The 26,761-nt window shown below is 37.9% G+C and overlaps 1 protein-coding gene and 1 long non-coding RNA gene across 4 annotated transcripts in view; one reads left to right on the forward strand and one right to left on the reverse strand.

Moving 5' to 3' along the window:
• LOC128086332 (uncharacterized) overlaps positions 1–26,761 on the reverse strand; it is a 107,303-nt gene that overhangs the window by 52,951 nt on the left and 27,591 nt on the right. Inside the window, exon 1 of one of the 3 annotated variants that reach the window (XR_008209327.1) lies at positions 1,773–2,216. The exons of the other annotated variants lie outside the window; for them this stretch is intronic. This is a non-coding gene — a long non-coding RNA (uncharacterized LOC128086332). Of the gene's footprint in view, positions 1–1,772; positions 2,217–26,761 lie in introns of those variants that run through there. 3 annotated transcript variants of the gene reach the window in all.
• MYBPC3 (myosin binding protein C3) overlaps positions 12,234–26,761 on the forward strand; it is a 57,531-nt gene continuing 43,003 nt past the window's right edge. Inside the window, exons 1-7 of the mRNA XM_052694886.1 lie at positions 12,234–12,405; positions 20,776–21,042; positions 23,845–23,940; positions 24,188–24,274; positions 24,424–24,572; positions 25,514–25,631; positions 26,402–26,450. Of these exons, the coding sequence (XP_052550846.1) occupies positions 12,381–12,405; positions 20,776–21,042; positions 23,845–23,940; positions 24,188–24,274; positions 24,424–24,572; positions 25,514–25,631; positions 26,402–26,450 (791 nt within the window). The 5' untranslated portion in view covers positions 12,234–12,380. The remainder of the gene's footprint in view (positions 12,406–20,775; positions 21,043–23,844; positions 23,941–24,187; positions 24,275–24,423; positions 24,573–25,513; positions 25,632–26,401; positions 26,451–26,761) is intronic.

Raw genomic sequence — 26,761 nt, forward strand, 5'->3', positions numbered from 1 at the left:
GAACAGACCTAACTAAAGAGTTAATCATGAAGATGTTTAGGATGTCACTAAATGTATTTCAAGCTTGTCAAAAAGCCTTCTTAGATCTGAGAGTCCAAATTTTCTGTTTTTCTAGCATCTGACACTGAAGACAATTACACGATGACGAAATTATACAAAATTAAAATAATCAGAAAAGATAAGAAACTTTAAACGAGTGATTTGTGACCTGTACGTTACTTTAAAATATTGTTTTAGAGCAGCTTGTGCTGGATCTGAAAAATTTGCATTTTACACTGGTTCTGTCCACAAGAAAGAATCACAATATTTATACAAACAATACTGAATATGCTTTAACAAGCAGGTTCAAAAATTCGTTAGACTCCAAAGTTGCAAACTTTTTCTCTTCCTCTTGTTAATACTTTGCAATACTGTTTCTAAAAATATTTAATCCCCATCTGTTTCTGGTTAGGTTTTTCATCTGCAGCATAAAGAGTCTGAATAATCATGTGTAGCAGCTGTGAAGGAGACAAAATGATGTTTCTCCACCACAGTACCCTTTGTATCTCATCCAATCAAACTGGTCTGGATAGCAGGCTGTCTAATCAGACTGATTAGCACCATTTAGTTTCACATAGAAGCAAACTCTTTGGCTATTTTGGAGAAAAAATACCAAAAATAAATGTGACAGAATCATTTGTTTGGGACCAGAGAAGTATGAATACCAATTTTGTCTGAAAGAGGCCAATTGACAGACAATAAGAGGTGCTGGAAAAATATAAATAAGTCAGATCAATCTGTACAGATGACCTAGGATTATTACAAATTTATTGGAACATTTTGCAGTCCACTGCTGTTAGAAATTATCATATCTTTCAAAGCAAGCTTTCAAACTACAGAAACTACAGTTGGATTTTCAACTAATACATGATGTCTACTACCTCCTTTAAAGAAATCTATCACCTTTATTAGCCGCTGAGCAGTTCCTAATCCATTTTCCTGAAACAATATTATTCAGAAAATCTTTACTGAGATAAATTCAAAATGCTGAGCCCTACAAAATACTTTACGCTCCCCTTCAAGCTATAGAATATAGAAAAATTGCAATGGTTGTACAAAGGGATATTCTGCTTAGAACAATACACAGAGAGCTACCTTTTTCAGCTCTATGCAGTCTAAGAGAATTTTAGATATGTCAACTTCTGTGTTGCTACTCAGGAAGAACTGCAGTTAAAGGTATTCTTATTTATTTCCCACTTGATGATCCACATTTATCACATCTCAAAAATTTCCTGAAAAATACATATATATGCAAACCCTAATACATTTGATATTTTATTACTTTCTCCTTCATTGCCTTTTATCTCCATAGCCTCACTTTTAGATTCATATATTGCCACAGTATTATAATCTGTACTTATCCTCATTTTGTATTTCAACAGGGTTTGTGCTCTGTACCTTCCAGATTTTTTTCCCTCAGTTACCTCCTGCCCCAGCTTACTTTTTCTACCTGTATCCTTTTATCTTTTTCTTTTGCCATATCATTCTAGATTTTTATCCCCTTGTTCAAATCTCTGCACAACTAAAGTCACTTCATAATCATCAAGCTTAATTCATAATAGAGTGCCAACATCATAACAAGTACTTCTATCATATGACAATTCAGTTCAGTTTGTTTATTCCCCTGATTTTGCCTATACTTTCATCACATATTGTAAATTCATAGCAGAGAGTTCATCATACATAACAACATCATTAATCAATACTTTTCTTTAACAAACCCAGAACAGTACCTGCTCCTTGTGAATCCCACTCTTAAGTACATAAGGTGCTCCAAAAGTAACGCGTCCCTTTTGTTTCCATGGAGAGTACAATGGATACAAAGAGCACAATAACACTATTCAATAGAGCACATTCTCAGCTACAAAACACTTTTTTTTTTTTTAAACATAGTTACAGCCATCATTAGGTGTGCATTTTCACAAGCAATGAACAGGAGCCTGTATACCATGCACATAAAAAACTGCAGTAGTGGAGGTGACCCACTGTTTCACAGCTGCTGTGACTGCACTGTTGCTAGGAAAATGTTGCCCACAGTCCAACATTTGCTGTGCTTGTCACTATCTTTGTAAAAAGTTGGTGCCCTTCCCGCTTGTAAGTTCCTTTCAAGTACTGGAAGATCGCAATAAGTTCTTCCTGGAGCCTTCTCTTCCTCAAGCTAAACAGTCCCAACTCCCTTGACCTTTTATTACAGGAGAGGTGTCTGACATCTGAACACTGACATCTAAATAACTAAAACACTAAAAACGTAAAGCTTATAATAAACAAAAAATACTCCAATGAAAGTACTAGTCTTACAAACAAAGAACATTACTCTTTGAGGCAACTGTAGCATAGCTAGTACTAAGTTTCATCCTTCCTCCCCAGCGAATTTGCATGTTTCAATTTTGTTGGTTCAGTTGAGCCTGTGATATTAGGGAGGTCTGCATGCAGCTCAGGTCATCAGAGTCCAATTCCAAGAGCTGGGAGATGTAAACTTCTTTCAAAGAAGATGGATACAGCAGTAGGCTGAATATATTCATCTTTATATTGTTTCTCATAACTCATCTATGTCTCTCTTTCTCATAAGTCATCTAGCCCCATTTATTTCCCACACAACATCTCAGATCACCACAGAGAAGCGCAGAGAACTTGTTTTGGAAGGGACCTCTGGACATGATTTCATCCAAGCCCATACCCAAAACAGGCCTATTAGATCAAGTTTCTCAGAGCAATTATCTTTCCATTCTGTCTCTTTCCACTCCCTCCATTCTTACAGCCACATCCCCCTTCTTTATGCCTTCACTTCCCCACAGTATTACTTTTTACTACTGGGGAGCCAAAGCACTACGTGAGAATAAGAAAACCACTCTATGGACAGGAGGAGAATGAGGATGTGGTAGAGCAGATAAGCTTTAGCAGGAGGTGGTAGAGCAGAAGGAAGGGTGGGAGGAGGTGCTGAGGAGACCAAGGTTATGCAAAGGATTGGGGAAGCGGCTTTGTGGTAGGAAGGAATGCAGTTTCTGTGCTTTAAGGGCTCCCTCTGAGTATTTGTTTCAACTCCTCAGTAGCAATGCTTTAGTGCTCGTCCTGTGAGAAGCCCTTTGACCACCAATGCCTTCGTGCAGAATACCCTGACACCTTTGCTTTATGCAAAGCAAAGAATGTCTGGATGCTGAGCTGGCCATTTGTGTATACAAATCAGTTTGGGTTTTTTAGGTTTAACTCACTAACTTTCTGAATTTTGAGCACTTACAGTTAGAAATAAAATTCTAAAATTCTTCTTTAGACATGCCCTCTTTCAGTTTTTCACATCCACAACACTGTACCCTGTTCCTTTCTCAGCCATTCCAAGTTACCAAATCCCATCTGTTCTTTTAGGCTTTCTCCTTCTTTAGACCAAGCCACTGAACACCTCAATATTTAGTTGCTGTTTTACTTCAGTGTCCAGCTAGTCTGATTTCTTCCTGTCAGGTCAACTTTTCTCACACTTGCCACAATCATCTTCTCATTATGCAAATGGTTCTCAATTCCAATATACATAATTTGCTCCAAAATTGATTTCTCCTATTTATTTCAATTGAAACTACAACAGATACAAAAAGCACAATAACGCCATTCAACAGAGCAAATTCTCAGCTACAAAGTGCAGTTTTTCAGCATAGTCACCACCATTAGCTATTCATTTTTGCCAGCAATCAACAAGAGCCTGCACACCATCCTCATAAAAATCTGCACCAGTGGAGGTGATCCACTGTTTCACAGCTGCAGTGGTCACTTTTTTACTAGGAGAATGTTGTCCATGCAGTTCATATTTCATCAGCCTGATCATGTGAAAGTCAGAAGTTGTCAAGTTTGGATTATACATTTGATGTGGTAGGACAGCCCAATCAAGATTGGCAATGTGCTCTACGGTCTTCAAACTGATATGGGGCCCAGCATCATCATGTTGCAAGAGGAAAGTTGTTTTCCTCTCTGGTCTGACTCTGGAAGTCTGAGAATTCAGGTTAGTCAGCATCATGACGTAGTTGGCAGAACTGATGATTTGCCCAGGTTCTAGGAAATCCAGAAGAATCATCCCTTCCCTGTCCCAAAAGACCGTGCACATCACTTCAGCCGCCAAGGACTGTCATTTTAATTCTGGCTCCTACTGTTGACACCATATCTCATAACTAATAATAATGTGATCCAGGGAATTGTCACTCAGCCTCATATTGGTTCAATAGGTTCTGACAAACTTGCATGTGCTGTTCTTTCTGTTCTTATGTGAGCATTCATGGTGCAAACTTTGTGATATTACAATGCTGCCACCATTGTTTCCAATGCGTTAAAACTGATATTCAGCACTGTATACAGTTCTCTGGTTATAATCTGACAATTTGCACAGATGAACTCAATGAGACGATCTTCATTTCATGGTGTGACAGCTGTACATGGTTGTTGGGAAAGTGACTTGTCTTTCATTACACTGTCGCCCCTGCTGAAACAAATTCGCACCACCTCACTGTGCTCATATTCACTGCTTGGTGTTCCTAACTATTCAGCAGCATCAATGAATATCAATGGGTAAATTTTTTTTCCATAATTCAATTTCACATCTTTGTTTCATATACACTTCCATATCAGAAACCATCTTTTTCAGACTGCCCCTCTGCTTCCATCTGTCATACAACAACAAAATATGACAGAATATTGACTGGAAGTTTCAATCTCTACTGCCGTATCACCATATCACCAAAGTCTATCTCCTACATCGTGGGCCAAAATATTAAAAGAGGAGGCATTATTTTCAGAGTAGCCCTTGTATTTGTTCAGATATTTATAGCTTTGCCATCCCACATCCTCTTACAGTTTCAGTCTCATCGCCTACTTACTCCCAGTTCTCCTCCCTCCAGTTTGTACTCAGTTATACTACGATTCAATATTCCTGTCTTTTGAGATCTATTTCAAACCCCTCCCACAGTCTCAAACCTCATATTTCTTCTCACAACCCACACCCTTCCATCACCTGTTTTTATTTCCTTGTCCCACTCTAGGTGGTCTGTCCCCTTCCCTTTCTGAAGGTCCAATTCTCTCCCCTTCATTCATGTGCTGGAGAGAAATGTTATCTGGAACACAAGACATACATACTGTTTGTTTTTAGTTCATATGGATCCAGCCTGAGACCCACAACAATCCAGAGATAATGCAGAGAAAATCCTTCTGAATCCTACCTGGACCACCACTGATACAGTCACAGCACTTTCAGAAGATGATTAAGAATCTTAGCATGTGTAAATTGCATCTTTTTCTACAATCCAGAATACGGAGCAAATCAGATCCATATTGAGTAGTATGAAGCCAGTCAAAAGTACATCCCTGACAGTTGCTTAACTGTCAAATATCCAGAAAGATTCAAAACATGGGACATAAAATGGGTGGGCAGAAGCAAGCTCAGTCAAGCAGGGTCAGCATTACCCTGACCTGGCAAAGTCTTGTGGACTGTAGTTCCACCAGGGAGGTCAAGCACCCTGCACAGTGCTCCTCCGAGCTCTGCGTTTCAAAAGCACAAAGGAAACACTGGCTGGGTTGTAGCACTTCAGTGTTGGACTTGTGCTCTGCATACAGATAATTCAACTGTCCTTACAGATCTGCAGCTGCTGGAGCTGCAAGTTAATTATATCTATCTCTTCCTAAGAATCTGCTGGATAAATGAGCCAGTTATCTTCACAAAACTAAGAGGCAGATAGACAAATAAACAGAAAGAGAGATGAGAAATAATCAAAATAACAGAAACTAAAAGCAGAACAAGCCCCAAGTAGATGGGCAATATATGTATTTTCTGCCTGAATAGCTAAATATGGGCAAAGCTGTATCTATCCAAAAAAATAATCTTTCCATGGGAAATTAGGTAGTTTTACTAGAAGGATGTGCTGCTAACTTTGTCTATAAACAACAAATTTTTAGTGTTTTGTGCTGCTGCTATTAAAAATCAGGAAGATAAATCACATGGTCTTTCACTACAGGCCATTTATTACTGTCATTTTTAAACCTGATTTTGAAACGCATGAGGAAAGTCACAGTCTGAGGCAGGGAAAAATAATTTCAGCCTTGTAAGATAATGCCTTTGACAAGAAAGGACATCGTTTTCCCTCTCATTCACTTTTACAGCAAAGTTCCAAAGCTGTTTATTATATTCTGATTCGTTATGCTTTACATCAGTTTCATTTGAATACAGGAGGAAACTTCATGCACTTTCTAAAAGATCACCGAGTTTTGTGGTGCACCGATAAACGCTCTTCACGATCCACCACACAAATGGATCTATTTTGGACCAGACAACACTACCAGATAATTCATTTGCATTGCAGTTTTGTTATTAAAAGTGATTACCTAAATAAATAAGTATAATGTAGAAAATGCTAGAAAGAATTATTATCACTGCAATGCTGCCACCTGGTAACCACAAGTGTAATTTCAGAGAAAACTTTATTTTGCCCTGCCTTGGACAAGCTGACACTTTTAAAATAATATCATTTAAATCACAAAAATTGCAAATATGTAACTGTGGAATAGGATTATTTCCTCATATCAGATGAACTCATTCTATGGCTCCCTTCAACCTGGAAGAAGTAAATTAACTTCCCAAGATTAACCTTGATTTTGAATCCTGAGAAGTATTTATGGAGAACAACCAGCAGCATTCAAATTAAATATGCCAGTTTTGAGCGCACAAATATTCAGAAAATAAGACCACGTTTATTAGCACTCATGTCCTTCTGCAGTTTACTGAATTAAATCTATACCACTAAATGTTTACAAAAAGAAAAGAAAAGAAAAGAATCTATAGTAAGAAAGATCTGGAACAGCAAAAAAAAAAAAAAAAAAAAGATATCCTGAGCAAAGATATCTTCAGGAAATAAAATGTCTGGTGTTTTCATAGGTAAAAAATTCACTGATAAAAGAAAATACTAATCACAATAAATAAGAAATATTTAGACATATATATATTCATGTATAAAATTTATGAAACGTGAAAAGCAATGGGAAATGCTTCCCAAGAGCTTATGAATGCCCATAGCATTATAAGTCTAAAAAGTTTCTACGTATCTGTGATAAATAAGAGGAGAGAGCACAAAACAGTATAAACCTATTTATGTGATCACCACTGGGATGCTGAAGGTAAAAAGTTTGGAACATCATCAGGAGAAGGAGTATCATGAAATAAAGAAGCCCCACCATACAATAAACTACCAGAAAATGAAAAGAAGTTTGCCCTATTCACAGATGGATCGTGTCATACTGTGGGGAAGCACTGCAGATGGAAAGCTGCTGTGTGAAGACCCACACAACAAGTTGCAGAGGCCACTGAAGGGAAAGGCATATCAAGCCAATTTGCAGAGGTAAAGGCTGTCCAACTGGCCTTAGAAGTTGCTGAATGGGAGAGGTGGCCAATGCTTTATCTTTATACTGACTCGTGGATGGTGGCAAATGCCTTATGGGGGTGGTTACAGCAGCGGGAACAAAATAACTGGCAGAGAAGGAGTAAACCTATTTGGGCTGCTGAACTGTGGAAAGATATTGTTGTCCAGATAAAGAACATAGTTGTAAAGGTGCGCCATGTAGATGCTCATGTGCCCAAGAGTGGGGCTACTGAAGAACAGCGAAATAACCACCAGGTAGATCGAGCTGCCAGAATTGAGGTGGCTCCAATAGACGTGGACTGGCAGAACAAGGGTGAATTATTTCTAGCTCGATGGGCCCATGAGACCTCAGGCCATCAGGGAAGAGATACAACATATATATGGGCTGGAGACTGAGGGGTGGACTTAACTATGGACACTACTGCACAGGTTACTCATGATTGTGAAACATGTGCCATAATTAAACAAGCCAAGAGGATGAAAGGTTTCTGGGGAGAAGGGGCAATAGCAAAAGTACAAATATGGGAAGCCATGGCAGGTTGATTATATCACCTTGCCAGGATGTTCCAGTGGTAAGTGTTACGTACTTACCATGGTGGAGGCAACCACCAGGTGGCTTGAAACATATGCAGTACCCGATGCTACTGCCCAAAACACCATATTGGATCTTGAGAAACAAGTACTGTGGTGACATGGCACCCCAGAAAGGATTGAGCCAGATAATGGGACTCATTTCAAAAACTCTCTTGTTAGTACTTGGGCCAAAGATCATGGCATTGAGTGGATTTATCATATTCTCACCATGTACCAGCCTCTGGTAAAACTCAATGATAAAATGGGTTGTTAAAAACTATGCTGAAAACAATGGGTGGCAGAACATTTAAGCACTGGGAGAAGCATTTGGCAGAAACCACCTGGTTAGTCAATACCAGAGGATCTATCAATCGTGATGGTCCTACCCAGTCCAGCTCTCTACATACCGTAGAGGGAGATAAAAGTCCCAGTTGTACATGTAAAGAGCATGTTGGGAAAAGCTGTTTGTGTCCTTCCAGCTTCTGGAAAGGGCAAACCTCTTCGTGGTAGTTTGTGACCAGGGACCAGGGTCCACTTGGTGGGTAATGCAGAAAGATAGGGATGTTCAATGTGTACCACAAGGTACTGCAGTCAGAAATTCTATGTATATATATGTATATAGACATGTGTGTGTAATGCATTTTAATCATTGTTTACTTGTATATATGTATATATATTAAGATTTGTATATATGTATATATATTAAGCATGATGTAGTGATGTAGAATAAGGGGTGGAATATCATGGTTTTATGTTCTTTAGTTTCCAGTATTCCACATCATAACATCATATAGTGTACTGGTAGTTAAAGTGTTAATGCTCCAATTCCAGGTATCTATCCCTGTACATTACAGAAGTCATGGGATCTGGCCCTTCCGGGTGGGGTGATTTCTTACTGCCTGGCAGTGAGTGCTGGAGGCTGCTTTCCTAGCTGTTCCAAGCTTTTCAGGTTTGACTTGTCTCAGGAACTCTCTCTCCTGTCTTATTTGATTGATCAGTCTCAATCTCAATTAGATTGCATTATATTGTGTTATCTTGCATTCCGATATCATAGTTGCCCCTGTTTTTTTCCTTCCTTGAGCCCTGCTCCCAGCTCCCTATCCCTTTTCCCTTTCCCTTCCCATTCTGCGGGGCCGGAGGGGGCCCAAGGACATACTGCCCCCTTGTCACATGCATAGATTGATCTAGTAACTTCGTGACACCTATTTATGTGATCACCACTGGGATGAAACCTCGCACGTGCCACTCCCAGCATTAATAAAGAAACACTGCCTAACACAATCTAACATAGTCCATTGCCTAGCATTTCCTTCTAATGCACAGTGGGAATGCTACATTACCTGGTTATATATTTGGTAGTGACCTAACATCCAATCACATTTTATTATTCAGATTAGCATAAACTTCTTTCCATTTCCTTTGGCAATAACCGCTCATGGACAGCTACTGGGATGCTATCCGCAAATAACACAGACCTTAGAATTCAGTCTAATGAAAGTCTTCTGGAAAGAAACACAGCACCGACCACCTCATAAACTTCCACAGAAAAATACAAACGCATTTCATCTGCCGGCCATGCGGTGTCAGGATGAAGTCCCATCTGCCCTAGAGGAAGTAGAAACCTGCCATCACTGGCAGCGATGGACATGATCCCCTCTATGCCCACTGCCATCAGACACATGCCTGAGAGTTTTGCAGACAAATATCTCACAGTAAGAAAGCAGGAAAAGAAGGAAAATGTTTCTGTATCTAAAGTCAGGTACAAAAGTGTTTTGCACAGCTGTACCTCTGTAAAAGAGTAGGAGTGCTCTGACAAAAGCATGGAAAAAAGCTGACATTCAGACATTGAATGGCAATTGCATTCTCCCAGACAAGAGGATATTCAAGTTTTGTTAGAAAATTCAGACTCAAAATGAAATTCATATTTCTACAATGCATATTTCAACAGAGGAATTGATATTGTAAAACATCAAGTCCAAGGACTTAATGATGTCATTTTAGAAATAAATTAGTACTGAGGTGACTCAATATTACTGCGACTTCCAAGAATTTAAAAGAAATAACCAAGATGTACTTATAGCCAATAGCTACTTTTGTTCAGGACGAGATCTGTGTTAGATAAGAATTATCCCATATTTAATTAATCTAAGCCTCTCAGTTTTGCTTTGAAGTACCTCTTAATGGACACCCATAGATATGGTCCTAGAGAATGAGATAAATACTAGATGCCTGCATTTAAAAGGTACTCTACTGAAGTACACATTTCCTTTAAACCCATGCAAATGGGTTTATTTCCACTTACACTATTTTAGTTCACGTTAATAAAGGCCTACAGTGCTAACTGAAAAAATACTGATGACTTGAACAATATTTTGAATCCAGATTGAAGAAAACACTTCAGCCTACTACATATTTTATCAGTACAACCACTTTACAACATAACATACAGAATTTCAATAAAAGTCATTATTTGCTAATATGTGATTGAGAAAGGATGAAATAGTGAAACTAACTTGTTGAGTCAAAGTGATTCCTAAGAAAGTTCAGCATATTCTGAAAGCAATTACAAGAGGTTCATGTTTTAAGTTTTGCAGAAGTGACCGCTAATTTCCCTTGTAAACATCATCTCAAGGACACACTAGAGAGGCAAATTAGTTGAGAAAAAATGTGGCTCTGATCGCAGTCCATCTCTAGATAATCTGCACAGCTTTTTTCTTTCTACTGCTGTCAGTTCACGTTAGTTCTGCCTTCCATGGCCTCCAGTGTCTGACAGGCCTCTTTCCAGAAGGGATTTTGTTGTTACTCCAAGAGCATGCTGGGGATCAGCTCTGGTGAGAAGAAAGGTTTAATGCCAGTTCCCTAATGGGGAGAAATATTAAAAGAAAGAATAATGATCTTCACCAGTTGAGTGACAGATTTTTCATACTGTGGGACACAAGTCCCTTGAAAGACTTCAAGCCAAAGCTGATAGCCTACATCTTCTGATTCCCAGTGAAGCACCTCAGGCACAGGACAGTATGTCAAAACATATCATGATAATTTCTGCTCCGTTAGAAACAGAAGCAATGGAAAATGTACATAGGTCACATGGTGCTCATCTTCCTTACTCATATGTAAAAAATTCCTTCAGGGGAAGAGAAGTACTTGTTCCAAAATCAGGAGAGGAGTAGAAGCAGTCATTTTCTGCGTCTTGTTTGTCCTATCAGCCTACCCAGAGATTCAGATGTGAAGAACAAACATGAAATACAGTGAACGCTGTGCTATGTATGCACACTTGTCTATTCTGCACTTCCTGCCAAAAGCTGAGTACCTTCAGACAGAGATTTTTACAAGTTAGTAGAAGTGTAAAAACTGAAAACCACATTGTGTTTTTTTTCTTTTTTCAAATCTTTTTTTTTTCAGTACTAGTGGCAGCTAAAATATGCTAAATACTTGGCCTACAGAGTTTCAATGACAAACTAAAAATGAGTCAGGCAATAGAGACAGAGAATGGACACACCAAGATAGTACAGGGATGTTTGTCTATGGTTGCTGTTTTGCTAGGTGAATGAAAAAATAAGAAGTAACAACTGAAGCACAAAATGGCAATATGAGAACAATATCCTAGTGAAATTTCCCCTGATCTGTGCTTTTTTTTGTTTTGTTTTGAACGGAATTAAAACTTCTAGAGGTATGTAAATGAAACCCTGGAGCCACTTTCAAAATGGTGCTTTAAAAAAAGAAAAAATGGTAAATTTTCAAGTAACGCATACTGCAGGTCAAGTGGGTGGATGGGGAGAGAGGACTGAAACTATTTAAGTAGTGTCACACTTTCTAGTTGTGACTGCAATGTCAGTAAAGTAAAAATGTCTGAAAAAGTTCTTTCAAGGAAGTTTGCATTTAGGTCTACAGTCTTCAGTGGAGAAGAATGGGTAAAGAAAAAAGGTCTGTGAAAGGCTGTTTGGTTCTGACTCAACTATAACAATAGCAAAGTAGCAAGAATGCAAGTAGCTATATACTTGCAATAAGTAATTACCAGATCCTGTGCTATAAACATGGCAGTGTAGGAATTCTTAATGTAATGTGTATGGGAAGCATGTGCAGCATCAGACCATGCTTAGTTTGCACTAACAGATCAGTGGTAGCCAGCCTTACGTGTTTTGAGTTCTCTGGCTCCTGGAACTTGGCTATATTTATCCTGGCTGATGTAGTCTGTCAAGTGTGCCCTGCTACTGATAAAATGCTGTAGTTGACAACAGTGGAGATTCGAGGGGGAGGAGCAGGATGGGGGCTTCCACCGAGTGCTTCTTTTGGGGGTCTCAAAAGCCCTGCAGTCTTGTTTCTGTTTAGCTTGGACTCTGCTTTCTAGATTCTAGAATCAATTGGGAGCTTCATCAGAAAGTGAAGATGCCAGAGCCTGCAAAGAAAGCAGGTAAGGATCATGACTAACAAATAAAAGCTGAAAACTGCTTGAAACGGGAAATTCTGACTAGCTTCTGTATGCCAGGAAAAAGAAGGAAAAAAAACCAAACAAACAAAGAGATACCTTAGGAAAAAAAAAAAAAAAGAGAGGAAAAAGAGATAAAAGATATTTTATTTTATAAAAAGATATTTTCTTATAGTGAAATCAGTAACTAATTTGGCAACCCTCAGTTACAGAACTGTATCCAAAGAATTTGGACAAGGAGGGAACAGAAGTTTAATACTTTAATACTCAGTTTCCTTTCATTTATTGTTTCTTCTCCAGTAACCCTTAGGCTGTGAAAAAATCTTGTCTCTCTCTTGGCCAACTGGGCAGTATAAAAGTCTCCCAGTTTCTTTTTTTTTTTTTTTTATCCTGATACTTTCCAGGAAGTGTGATTGGCAAATGCTGATGTTATTTGTTGTGAAATCTTTGTGAAAATGAAAACAAATGGCACCTGGCTCAGAGGCTACACTTTCTACTTCTTCCAGTCAGTGACAGCAGAGCTCTAGGAAAAAAGGAGGCACTGTACTTTAAAGAATACGTGCATATTTCCTTTCATTTACCTTCCTTCATCATCTTCTGTTGCGACAGAAGATAACTAGCTGCTTCCAGAAAGTCAAGGACAGAATAGAGTCCAGTGTAACTTCTACCTCACTAGAAAAACATCAGAAAAAAAAAAAACAAACAGATTTAGGACATTCCTAATTCATAACTGAGAAATAGGGAATCATTCAGAAGTTGCCCAAGTAGGTAAAAAAGGAAATGTATAGGGTAAGGTACAAAATATCTGTCTGCCTGAGGAGGAAAAAGAAAGACTGGGGAGCAGAGGCAGGAAAAGTTCAGCTCCAGTGTGAGTAGAGAGAGATCTCAGTTGTGAAAACAAAACACTCCTAATTCTGGAAAAAAAGATGTCAAAAGCTGAAATTATGATCACTGGTTAAGTATGCACATACCCAATCATAGGGCCGGAAAAAAAAATGAGCTAAATCTAGAACTCTTCTCCTTTAGAGCAAGGTACTCATTTCATGGAAATGATACTAGTATACACAGCACCACTATGACTTGAATGTACAAAATGGATGCTTTTTTAATAACACGCAGTTTTCAAAATTAGCCAATAATTACTGCTAATACATATTTATGTAGGCCTTTGTACTTTGCAAAGTACAAAGGCATCAGACTCATGTTAGACTGGTCAGTGGGAAAATCTGTTGTGCTCACCCCAACAAATGAGCTTACAGTTGTTAAGAACTTTCATTTTGGCCAGAATATATGGAATTGGCCACTGCCAGAGGGACAGAGCACAAACCTAACCTGTATCCCGCATTAAGAAATGCTAAACTCTAAAGCATGATTAATTTCAGGACTCTTTATGTTCCCTCAGTACAACTCTAAAGTGGCAGCAGTGTCACTAATTCCTCAACTCTATAACTTCCTTTGATATTCTTCAAGATGCAATTTCTGAAATCAGGTGGACGTAGAAGCTTATACAAAAATAAGTATACACCAGACATTATAACTACAAAAGAAACCTTAAAAATATATGCTTGTAAAGGTTCAGCAGTTGAAATAATAATAATAATAATAATCATAATCTATTCTTAAAGCCACCTGACTTCTGAGATTCATTAAAACGTCTGATGCTTGTGACTGGCAATGCTACCAAAAAGATATACAGCAGGTTATGTTAGGTGATTTTCTAGGCATCATATCTATAAACTATCATTTTTAGCTTCTGAGGACGAGAAGCAACTTCTCTGACTGTGAAGATGCCCACCTTGACTAGCTAACAGTGAAGATAAACTTTGTTCCACTTTACTTTTCCAGAGGAAAGAAACCTAACAGGTGTCTAACATCACCACTCCTCCGCAGTTCTTGTGAACAAAGCAGTCCAAACTGTGATTATCACAGCAGGGGAGGGAAAGCTCTTATTACCCTCTCTGACTGAGACAGAAACAGTCACATGCCTCATAACTTCTTGGGAGGATTTTCTCTTTCTCCCAAGAGACATTAATCCCTTTGGTTTTCTATTTCATGTTGTTTATACAGTTCAAGACGGGATAATATCAAGCATAATCTCAAGAGGGCTGGATAAGCACCTAACAGTTCATACTTGGACAAGTCATTATTTCTAAGTTAGACTACTAAAGAAACCTAGGAGATCTTTAGCCTTTATTACTGAAATTAGGGCATCTCACCCACAGGTAAGGGAAAATGCTTCAAGCCAGAGAATGATAAAGGATATTCTGGCTATATTTTGCTCTTCTAATAAGCCTTTCAACATGCATAAACAGATAAATAAACTAAAAAAAGTGAAGTGGACTTCCCAAGTGATGTTCTTTTACTTTAAATTGTCTAGCTGAAACACTGCAGGATGAGACAGTCCCACTTCTTTATGCAACACCCAAAGAAATGGTGGCATTTTCCAGAGAGTTAACATATTCCTCTAGAGCAACAGCATTCACCTGTCAGAGCAAACTATCAGATATTGAAGAACATTACTTTTCCACTGCAGAAGCATTATGTTCCTTTCTCTATGTCTTTAACATTTCAGAGTTGATCTCTGTTCAAATGCTGGCCTTTTGGAAAGTTTAGGTCTTTTCATTGTTGTGAAAACTTACAAAGGTTAAAAAAAAAAAAAAAAACCCAAACCATTTCCCTTACATGATGTTGCAACAATAAAAGGAAAAATGTAGCAGATAGATTGAAGTTAATGGGAAAAGTGTGCATTACTAAATCAGAAAGAAAAGAACTGTGGCATTACTCACCCTCTCTGAAAATGAATGACGTTTCATTTTATAGGTTGAAGAATCCAGATTTTGAAGCTCAGATTAGGAAATTTTCTCAAAGGTCTAAAAGCACTTTGGCTATAAATACAGATAGACATCTGTCATTCCATAATAATATACAACATTGCATAATGAAGAGCTGCCTATGGAATTTTAGTTGAAACATAGCTCCTCCTCCTACATTTTTAAGAAGTTAGCATGGTAAAGTACTGCTCAGCATTAAAATATTGGTCCACAATAATGAACTTCTATGTGCTACAGGAAATCAAAAATCAGTAACAATTTACACAGGGCTATTTTTTTTTCTTCATTCAAGGTTCAAAGCAAGATCAATATTATTATTCGCATTTTACAGTAAGTGTGATGAGTGCATAGAGAGAGAGAAATGACTGGTTAGTGAAACTATTCCTTGCCTGTTGCTCATATTACAGGAATTTACAGTCTCAGCTGCTGAAGTAGGCAAGGAATGATAAGATTGAGTAGCTCAATAGCTTTTGGATCAAGGAATGATTAAGCTTGTAATTGCAAGAAGCCACTTAGGTCCTGACTGAGGAATGCACAGCATCTTTATATAGTTCCTCTGCGAGGAATTTACGAGCTCCGTTACTGAAGTCTGTTTATTCACAGTTTGGCTTTTATCTCAATGAAAGAACAAATGGTATAAAAGAAAAACTTGATGCCAAGTGTAGGCACTGAAAAAAAGACACATTTTCAACATGAAGCCTTAACAAATTAGGGAAACTCCAAAAGCTAATGCTATCTTTTAATATTCAATCAATGTTGCCCATATAAAAATCTGGATATAAATTAAACAGAATGTAAAGTAAATTAACTCATCAACCATATATATTAGGTTCTCCTGTTTAATATTAATATCTTTAACAGATTTTATTTTAGAAAGACAGAAGTATTATTTCAAAGGCTAATTCTAACACACGTTTTCCTTAAGTGCTTAACTCTCCTCCATCATGAGTGATGAAAAGTTGAAGTCAGAGCTACTGGTCTAAAAAGCAAGATAAAATTTAGAAACAAAAACCACAGCAGGATGGCACTTCATCGTTCTATCTAGATAAAACCACTCCTGTGAAATCCACATTTCTTTGATTTCAGGTACCTCGTGTACTTTGAATTCAGAAATTATAAGGCAGCTTTCCCACTGCCCTTGGCTCTGGCAAGGCCTCACCTTGAATACTGTGTGCAGTTTTAGGTTCCTTGTTACAAGAAGGACATGGAGGCTCTGAAAAGTGTCTAGAGAGGTGCAACAAAGCTGATGAAGGGTCTGGAGCACAAGTCTAATGAGGGGCAGCTGAAGGAACTGAAACTGTTTAATTTGGAGAAGAAGAGTCTCAGGGGAGACTTTATTGTTCTCTGCAACTCCCCAAAAGGAGGCTGTGGTGAGGGAGGAGGGTGGACCTGTTTTCCCAGCAGTACAACGAAAGGTAATGGCCTCAAGCCATAGGAAGTTCTGGTTGGATATTAGGAAAAGTTAATTTCCAGTAGAGTGACCTAGTATTGGGACAGGCTGCTCAGGGAGGTGGTGAAGTCACTGTCCCCGGAGTTTTTTGACAAAAGTGTAGATGTGACACTTGGGGGCACCATTTATTGGGCATGGTGGGGATGGACTAGTTCAACTAGATGATTTTAGAGGCCTTTGCCAACTTTAATGATTCTATGACATAGATAATTGTATGATGGATGTGTCCAGAGCCTACTTCAGTTGTTACAGCACTCCTAAAGGATTGCTGCCATGAGCAACTTGTAGTAGGAGCTGCATGAGGTATAAACAGATTCCTGCAAGACTATTTCAGACCACATGGAGCCTGCTTCCTATTCTGCCATGAGCAGAAATTTGCTGATTAAAGAAGTTACACAAAGTTCTTCACATTATGACGCTAGTATTGTAGGAAAGTCTGGGATATGACAAATGAGGAGGAAAGTTAATTTCCTAAAGCAATTCCAGCTCCATTCTCCCCCCCCACTCAAAATTATAAAACAAACCAATCCCACACAAACATCCACAGCACTTACAGTTCACCTTCCCTTCAACAATTACTGGGAAAAACAGCTCTGGTAACTCACATGCATCTCTTCCCCTTATCCAGCATTGCTATATTGTTAGCATAAATGTCTCCATTCTCTCCCTTCATACTCTGTGGGTTAGAATCTCGTGGAAGCAGGGAAGTGAAAAAACAGGAGGCAGAGGAGTTGGCTACTAAGTTATCATGTGCTTCAACCCAATGGCTGCTCAGCACATGCTAGACAGCAGTCTGGGTAAGCATGTGACAGTGCCTGACATCTGTCAGGGCCTGACAGGCACAAGAGGTGTAGATATTCCACAACATCACATGAGAGGTGTCACAGCTACTGGATTTTCCACAGGCTTGTAATGGTAGCGTTCAAGAATGTTTTGAATAGCAAATAGATACGTGAAACTTAGAGAGACACAGCTGGGTAGAAGCCAAATGTTGAAGTGAGAGAGATTTCCAAGGAAACGTGTTTTTGACAAAAGCAGGAAAAAGCAATGCTCTCAGGACAAGAAGCTTTAAATTGTGACATTTTGAGTCATTCCTGATGAGGCAATAGCAAGATGAGTCTGCTGTGATTGCATGAGGGAAAAAATATCTGGAAGTCAGATACATTTGTTACCTAAAGAAGCAGACACCTGGGAGGAGACGGGACAGAGAATAGATGATCTCTCACTGTTCCTTCTGCTAAGCTGCCCATTTTCCCCCCAAAATGGAAAAGGATGGAATTTCCAGCACATGCTTGTTCAGCAGCTTCTCTTCTGCAAAAAAGTAATTTCTATTAAAATCTTCAGCCCTATATTCCTACTTTTCCTTTGCATGCAATTAACAGTGGAAGTGGAAAGAGAGCATAGATGCATATACAGAGAGACACCACTTCGGGCAATGTCATTCACCAACTCTAAAACCTGCTGCAAGAAAAAGACTCTTAGAATCTCCTTTATCTGTGAAAATGTGGGTACACAGGAATGGTTCTTCCTTTATTCTCATGGAAGTTCTTGGTACTTTCCAATTATATGCTTTAATGGAAATATTGACAATCATTTGAAGCAGGAATCCAAATAAATTAGTCTTTTGGCAGAGAAAGGAAAGAAAAAAGAAGATAGGGAGAATTACTTGTAAACTTCCACCTAACTATTTGGATATTCCTCAAGTCAGAGATATGCTGTGGCTGTGAAGATTTCTCACTGTGAATATAGTTCTGTCCAGTGATTTTTTTGTTGTTGAGCGCATGTCTTGAAACACTGCCATTTGGAGAGCAGAACATTTGCAGGCCACGTTGTTAAGTAATTAATATATTTATAGATTCTTTTGTGCTTAAATAGAAGAGTGATGATGATAGCACATGGAGAAAGAAAAAGGCCAATTTGCCACCGTATCTCCAGAGTCACAGGGAGCTGGAGTGTTTCAGGAGTGAGTCCCAGAACTCACTCGGCTCTGCACTGTGTGGCTGCATGGACAACTTTAATTATTTTTCCAGTTCCTTGCACTAGAGTTGCAGTCTACAACAGCACTCACACATCTAGTCACAGTGACACACTGCATCAAAGTACACTCTGGTGTGGCAATATATACTGAAGTGCAGTACTCCATCAAAGGATGTGCAATTGATAACAAGCATCTGAGTATTATGCTAAAGCATAGTACTTTATAGTACTATATTATTTTAAGAGCAATTATATCACTTGCAGGCCTGAAATCAAATAAATGGATGCAGGGATATTCCATTCCCAGCGGAAACTTCACACACATGCAGAATCCAAAAGGAGCTCATTTAAGGCTGCTATAGGCTTAGTGCAAGATAGATCTGTTTTCTCATGAGATTATAGAACGAAAGAAAATAGAGGGAAAAAAAAGAAAGAAAAACATATTTTAGGACTTCACATAACAAAGAAAAGTAAAATATATTACATCCTAAATTCTGATATTATTTGCAAGTCACTTTATTTGATGCTTAAGCATCTTTAAATTCTTTGCAAAGCAATGCCAGAAGAGTGCCTTGTATTATGACAACAGTCCAAATGGCACCAGATGAAATCTTTGCTGGTGTAACCCTACTGAGGTCAGTTAAGTTACTTAATCTAGCATATGGTACAGGAATGGAGATTTTGTGCAGATGGTATTATTAGTAACATACCACTTATGCTGACTAAAGCATCTGTTTGAACATGAGCATGAACAACTTCTTTAAAAAATATATCCTTCCATGCTATGTTCTCTTCATTTTTATACAGTAGAATCAAAAGCTTAAGGCTAACTATAACTGTCATTCTGGTTTTTAGGAAAGTTACTGTTGCCCAAGTAATAGAGCTACAGGTAATTTGCAGCAGAGGTCACAGATATGATAGAATTAATAATATTACATAAAAGCATGATTATAAAAGGATAAGTCAATAAAAAGATGACTAACTATACACAAGAAACATTTAATGCATGAATCAGTGTTAATTAAAGGTATTTTTATGCACTTATTCTGTATAAAATACCAAGGGGGGATTAGCAAAAGATAACAGAATTCATTAAGATGAAAACATGAAAATGAAAAGTTTGTTTCAAGATAGAAAATCTAAATGAATAATTCAGAGCAAGGGAAATAGTAAAGTAGGTTACCTCATTAAAATCCAGCATTGAAGAATACACAGCTTGCTTTCAAATTCCCACCTATTGTGCTACTTTGATTGCATATGAGACAAAATGTTATTTGGTTTATGCATGTTCATTCCATGTATTAGTAATTTAATTATTTTTCATTATCAGCATCAAAAGCACTCCTTAAGACAGAAGAAATATTTTCATCCATTCTGTAATTTCATTAGATAACTAGTTGTCATAGAGTTACATAGGCAAGCAGTTTAATACTGTACTTACTGTATTTCATATACTGAGTTTGAATGCAAACACCACTTTATACTATTAAGCTGGGATAAAATTAAAAGGCCATCATTGGAACATGAATCTCTTGCCACTATAGAAGACTTGATCAGGCAAAACAGAAATACTGAAAAGGAAACATTAATTTATAGTGGTGTATCAGGACGCAGGTTACTACTATGCTAACTGCAGCTTTGTTAGAGGAAAGGATCCTGATTCTTTTTAGCAATAGTATTAGACAAGCACTGGATCACAACCAAAAAGCCTATATAAAAAGTATTCCTATTTCTAAGCAAGACTGCATAAATTAACATAGAGAGCTTTGTAAGTAAAAATACATATCGTACCATCTTGTTATAGATTAAACACTCATGAAAAACTCAGAGCTCAGTACAGTAGAAAGAGGGACAGCAAGATGAGTTTGCTATCCATTACATTTTGTTTCATGACAATATGGAGAAATCTCAGTCAGAAATAGAACTGGGTAAATACAGAGACAATTCCACAGCTTCCTCGTGGAAAGTGTTATAATTTATATCTTGCAGGGGCAGATGGGAGAGAAAGGAGACAGCTGTTGCAGCCACAACAGCTGACTACACCAGATACACCACAATTGCAAAACAGATTTTAGTGAGCCCTCTCTCTTTTTTTAGTTTCTGCATTTACCAAGAAGCCGAAGACGACAGAGGTGACAGCTGGAAGCACAGCTGTGTTTGAAGCAGAGACAGAGAAAACCGGCATCAAGGTGAAATGGCAGCGAGCTGGCACAGAAATTACCAACAGTGAGAAATACGCTATCAAGGCAGAAGGAAACAAGCATTCACTGACAATCAGTAACGTAGGAAAAGACGACGATGTGACATATGCTGTAATAGCTGGAACTTCCAAGGTCAAATTTGAGCTGAAGGTCAAAGAACCAGGTATACTGTTTGCTAAACAATTCTATTTCATCATTACTTCTAGTCTCACATTCAAAATTCATAAATGAGGCTGAAGGCATTAACTTAAAGAAAAATTTCTCTAGCAGCAATATATATGTTCTGCCATGTGATTTGAAGCTGCAGTAAGGTTTATAATATATACTCAATATACTCAATATTTAGCTAAGGAACACATTTCCTGTGGCTCAAACACCCATTTCCAATGACAGAAGTCCACAGTTGAGATCACAGAGGAAATCTCAATGCACTTCTTTACAATTCAACATCAAAAGCAAAGCAAAGCAAGTCTAACCTAATCTAAACTAAGATGCATGCATCTTAGGTCTGATATTTTTCTTAAGGATTACATTAAAATACAAAATTGTAGTAACTGACAAAGAATTTCAAGTTGCCTTAAGGCACACATACGTTCCTACAGAGTTCTCAAACTCACTAATACAAGCTCTTATTTTTTGAGTGACTTGAGCACAATAAGTAACGTTCAAAGCAACGAAGGTTGCTTTTAAAGTAATGCCTCATGTGTTATGATGGCCCATGATGTCAGAGGCAGATGATGGCAGCAGCAGTTAAACCTTCCCACCAGTATTTCATTTTGTTGCTGTGTGACAGATGGCATCAGAAGGGCAGTACTAGAAAATGGCATCTGCCATGAGGTGTGTATGAAGGAAAGGTGTGTCATTAAATTCCTCTCTACAGAAAAAAACAGCACCCACTGGCATTCATCAACACTTGCTGAACATTTATAGAGACTCAACAGTAAGTGTTAGCACAGTGAGGCAGTGAGTGGTGTATTTCAGCAGTGGTCACCTCTGCTGGTGCAGATTTTTATGAGGGTGGTGTGCAGGCTCTTGTTCACTGCTAGCAAAAAGCGCATAACTAACAGTAATGACTATGCTGAAAAATTTTTGTTTTTGCAGCTTAAAGTTTGCACTGTCAAATAAAGTCACTGTGTTCTTTCTGTCTGTTGTATTTTCCATTGAAAAAACTGGAGTGATGTAAGCAGCATTTATCACCAATCACTACTTTTTCTGTGTGCATTAAAGGAACAGTTGGATGAGAAATGGGAAAACTTCTCCAGGCTTTCCTGGGTAGATAAAGCCACTAAAGTATGAAATATTTCTAATCCCTTTCTTTTCCTCCAAAACCTTTAGTCTCTATTCAGCACTTCTAGTACTTTGCTTTCTGATATTTCTGATGCTTTCTGACAAAAAAAAAAAAAAAAGAAAGAAAGAAAGAAAAAAATAAAAAAGAAGCAGCAACTGTATCATGATGTTAGTGAGTTCTTTTGGTCAGCTGAAAAGACACAAACATTTAACAGAAGACAAGATATCCTGTTCCAGCAACAGTGCATGACGGATTACGAGGAAGGGCTAATCCTCATATGGATTAGGACAATTTAACAGTTGTCAGAGCATATAACAGCATATTCTTGCTGGCTTTCTCACTGACAAAATAAAAAGGTACACATTATACTAGTTGCGTGGTTCTCACTATCTTTTAAGTTAGTTCCAGATAGAACCCGCTACATGTAGAGAGCCTCAAATAGCAGAGTTACTGAATTTGGAGTTGGAATTGTGGTCTAAAAGATCTGTGCCTTTTATAAACATAAATTGGTAGAAGAGATATGAGGAAGCCAAAATGAGACAACTTTCCTGTGTTTGTCATATGCCGATGCCTCAAAATAAGCCTTTTCTAAATAGTTACACGTGTAAGTTATAAGATATATATCTCCACAGTTAGGATAACTTAGTTCATTACAGTAAAAATTGAGTTAAAATTGGACTAGATCCAAAGGGATACTCTCCAACAAAAGCTAAAAATCACACTTCTCTCTAAAGATACAGATTTACAGTGTAAAAGGCATACATTTTCTGAGAGTGGGGTTGACCCATCATAGTATGTTCTGATTTTGTCTTGGTTTTTTCAGATCTTAGTTAAGATTAAATTGTAAAGAACAACTGGATTAATCATTATTATTTTCACAAACAAAAATCATTTCAGCTTTTCATTATCAAAACTGCAGAAACTGTCTTGTCACCTGTCCAGACACAGCCATTATTCTCTGGCACAACACTGCCAGATTCCTCTGGTGGTAAAGACACTGCAAATAGATGAGAAACTGCACACAGGACTTAAGTGAGGGATAAGCAAGGCCCTTTGGAAGTTTCTTTGCTACCCAGGAGGGAAAAAAATATTTCAGCAACTGGATAAGTTCAAGAAATCCTACTTCCTCTGTCATAGTTGCTGCTTCTTCAAACATTTCTGTGTTCAAATATTTCTACCTTCTCTACTTCACCAAATGAACTTGCCTGAATTTGTCTGTAAGATCGTATTTTAACTCAAGGGACATAAATTCCCAGAGCAGCAAATGACAGAAGGGATCTCTCTGACACTATTGCAAATAGTGTCTAGATCTTCTCGCAAACTACTGGATCCGCTGTGTTTAGGGCATTACATTCACACACAGAATGAAGTGAAATCTCATGAAAAAGCAAAGCCTTCATACAGATTATAAATGCATCACTTTTCATTACTTTTTTCTATTTTTTCTATAACTGAGGCTAAAACAGAACTAAGCGTCAACTGACAGGTTTCATTCATATCAAGAATGTAGAATTAAAAAATTCAAATATTAGCTCTTTCCCACCTCAGCAAAGAGCCTTACCATCCAGCTGCCAGTAGGCACTTTCTCCTAACAGCAAATCTTCTAAGTTCTAGAAAACATGGAAGATTTATTCAGAAAGAAAGCATTCTCTAATTTAAGTTTACATTCATTTGCAGAAAAGAGTGAGCCAGTTCCTCCTGCTGAAGCTTCTCCTGCCCCAGCTGCCTCAGAGTTGCCTGCTCCACCGGTAGAAAGCAACCAAAGCCCAGAAGGTAATAAAGAACTACTGCTGTTATTTTAAGTGTGATACATAACAGAAGGGAAGAACTGGAACAGGAAATCCTTGCAGTAAGTGAGGTAGACACCAGGAGGGTGCTAGTATTAGATGACAGAGAATAATGAATCTCAGAATCAGAAGAAACATACTGAGACATTTTGAAATGACTTAAATTTATTGTATAGGTCATAACAGAAGCTGATGCAGGAAGTCCTAACTAGTAACTCTTGTGTTTGATGCAGTTCCACCTGCTGAGGCTCAACCAGAAGAGCCTGTAGACCCTATTGGGCTCTTTGTGACACGACCTCAGGATGGAGAAGTTACTGTTGGTGAGTACAAAATCTAAGTCAAGTTGCAAACTGCACCTTCTTGCCTGATTGTTTATCTCTCTACTAAGGGATTACTGCAGTGACATAAAAGATAGACTAAACAAAATAACATTGCTCATAATCTTATTTTATCCTACTTGCCTTACAAGGTGGAAACATCATGTTCACTGCCAAAGTTGCAGGTGAGAGTCTGCTAAAGAAACCGTCAGTGAAATGGTTCAAAGGAAAGTGGATGGACCTGGCAAGCAAAGTGGGGAAACATCTCCAGCTGCGTGACAGCTATGACAGAAACAACAAGGTGCAACTGATAACATAAGATTCTTAGCCTTGTATATATTAATTTTTTATGTGGAGAAAATATAAAATTATCAGGAAATGTTTTAATATTGAAGTACTCAAAGCTCCACACAATGTTATATTTATGCTTGCACATCCATATTTTGACCATGCAGATAAGAGACAAGCACTACATTCAGACTCTTTTGCTTACTTTATCTATGGTGAGAAAACACACAGAGGACTGGGGAAGTATTCTTAAGCAGAATATTTTACCTTCCTCTCAAGTAATACATTCTGATTATATTTAAGAGAAAACAATAAATCAGACATATTTACATATGATCTGTCATATTTCTACACAGATTAAGCATTCAGATATTTATGTTGGAATTTAATTTTCTCTAGACTAATTTAGGTAGCTAAGCAATTTCTTCCACAAAAATGTCCGGGAGACACAAGAGAAACATAGAGTCAGAGCCATGGCGTCTCATCCCATATGCTATATGAAGCACTACCACCCTCTTCTGGAGGCAACAGAACACAGTTGCACACGAATAAAAGAGCCACCGATTTTGCTGAATTTTTAAATGTACTGCACATGTTTTGGATAGAGGCTGCATTTGTTTAATGAAAGCTCTACTGTTGTTTCCAATGTACATGAAGTTACCATACGTAATGACTGCGCACACGGGTGCATCAGTATGGTTTGCTAATATGACATTATATTCTCTCACAGACCCGTACCAATCATACTCTTATTTTTCTGCTCTCACTGAATTGGGAATATGTAATTTTTATGACAGTAATGTGTCACACATTCAGGATGTTCTTAATCCTAAAAGGAAATGAAAATATTTAATCACTTGTCACTTATTTGCTTTTATGCCTTAAAATGCTGTATTCTTTCTCTTTCTCCTTCAGCATTTCATTTTCTAACTTAGAAACTGGTCTCTGTTCTAGGTGTACATATTTGAAATGGAAGTCATAGAAGCGAATATGACTTTTGCAGGAGGGTACAGATGTGAGGTGTCTACCAAGGACAAGTTTGATAGTTCTAATTTCAACCTGACAGTGAATGGTAAGATGAACTCCTGCCACCTCCTTTCTTACTTCCACTTTTTTTTCTTCCTGTATGTCCATCAACAATTCCTTCAGGCACACAGCAGTTACTAGAGAAGCATCTGAAGTATAGATCTGAAGAGCTTACACTTACAAAGGCCTGTAGATGATAATTAGGATGGGTTGGCAGAGATATACAGCATTAGAAGGAACACTCGGATGTCACTCTAGTCAAAACTGGAATGCTCTTAAAGACACTACACAGCAAGGTACAAAGCAGCCCAAGTGCTTTATGGCTTTTTCCGGATTTCAGGAGATTAGAACAGAGTAAGCAGGTTAATTCTATGCAATATCCTACATGGAGTTTCTGTACATTGTTACCTATTGCCAGGAATTGACCTTTGCTTTCAGGGGGTGAATAATAACAGACTGTTGTTTTCTAATAGTTTTCTCACTGGAGTTTCAAAATACTCTGTGAAGCTAGCATTGAAATTAAAATTTACCGGCAGAGGAATTAACAAACAAGAAGGAAGAGGATGTTATGTTGCAGACAGTTATGGAGCATGAGACAGAATTAAGCTACACATTAAACACCACATATTGAAAGCAAACAGTCACAGTTATATGCTTAAAGCTACTGCTCCAATCCTCCAGTATGTGACTGATCACAATTTACAATGTAAGAATTTCTGAATAAAATAACTGACAAGCTTTTGATACCACTGTATTTTTTCATTATTTTGACGTGTCTGTCATCCCACGCTCATTTGTCACTCTTTGTCATATCAGAGGCACCAGCAAGTGGAGAAATGGATATTCGTGCTGCCTTCCGACGCACGTGAGTATGTATGGTAGAAACTTACATAGACTGCTTTATATTTCCATGCAGAATTCATCACTGTCCTAGACAAAGATTAATTAAAAGCAAAGCTGTTGTATCAACAAGCAAAAAGATGGGGGTTTATTAAAATATTTCTACTATTAAAATACCATCTAGGAATCATCTAAATAATTCAGACTTTGTACTAGCATGGTTACATCATGCTTTTCTTAATTATGCAGTTGATAATGTCTAACATTTTATGAATTCTAGCATTAACAACATCTGTTTTTTCATTGTTAAGTATTTCTTCTCTCTTTGTACAAGTT

Source organism: Tympanuchus pallidicinctus, unplaced genomic scaffold (genome assembly GCF_026119805.1).
Source record: "Tympanuchus pallidicinctus isolate F22 unplaced genomic scaffold, pur_lepc_1.0 scaffold3, whole genome shotgun sequence".
Classification (NCBI taxonomy): domain Eukaryota; kingdom Metazoa; phylum Chordata; class Aves; order Galliformes; family Phasianidae; genus Tympanuchus; species Tympanuchus pallidicinctus.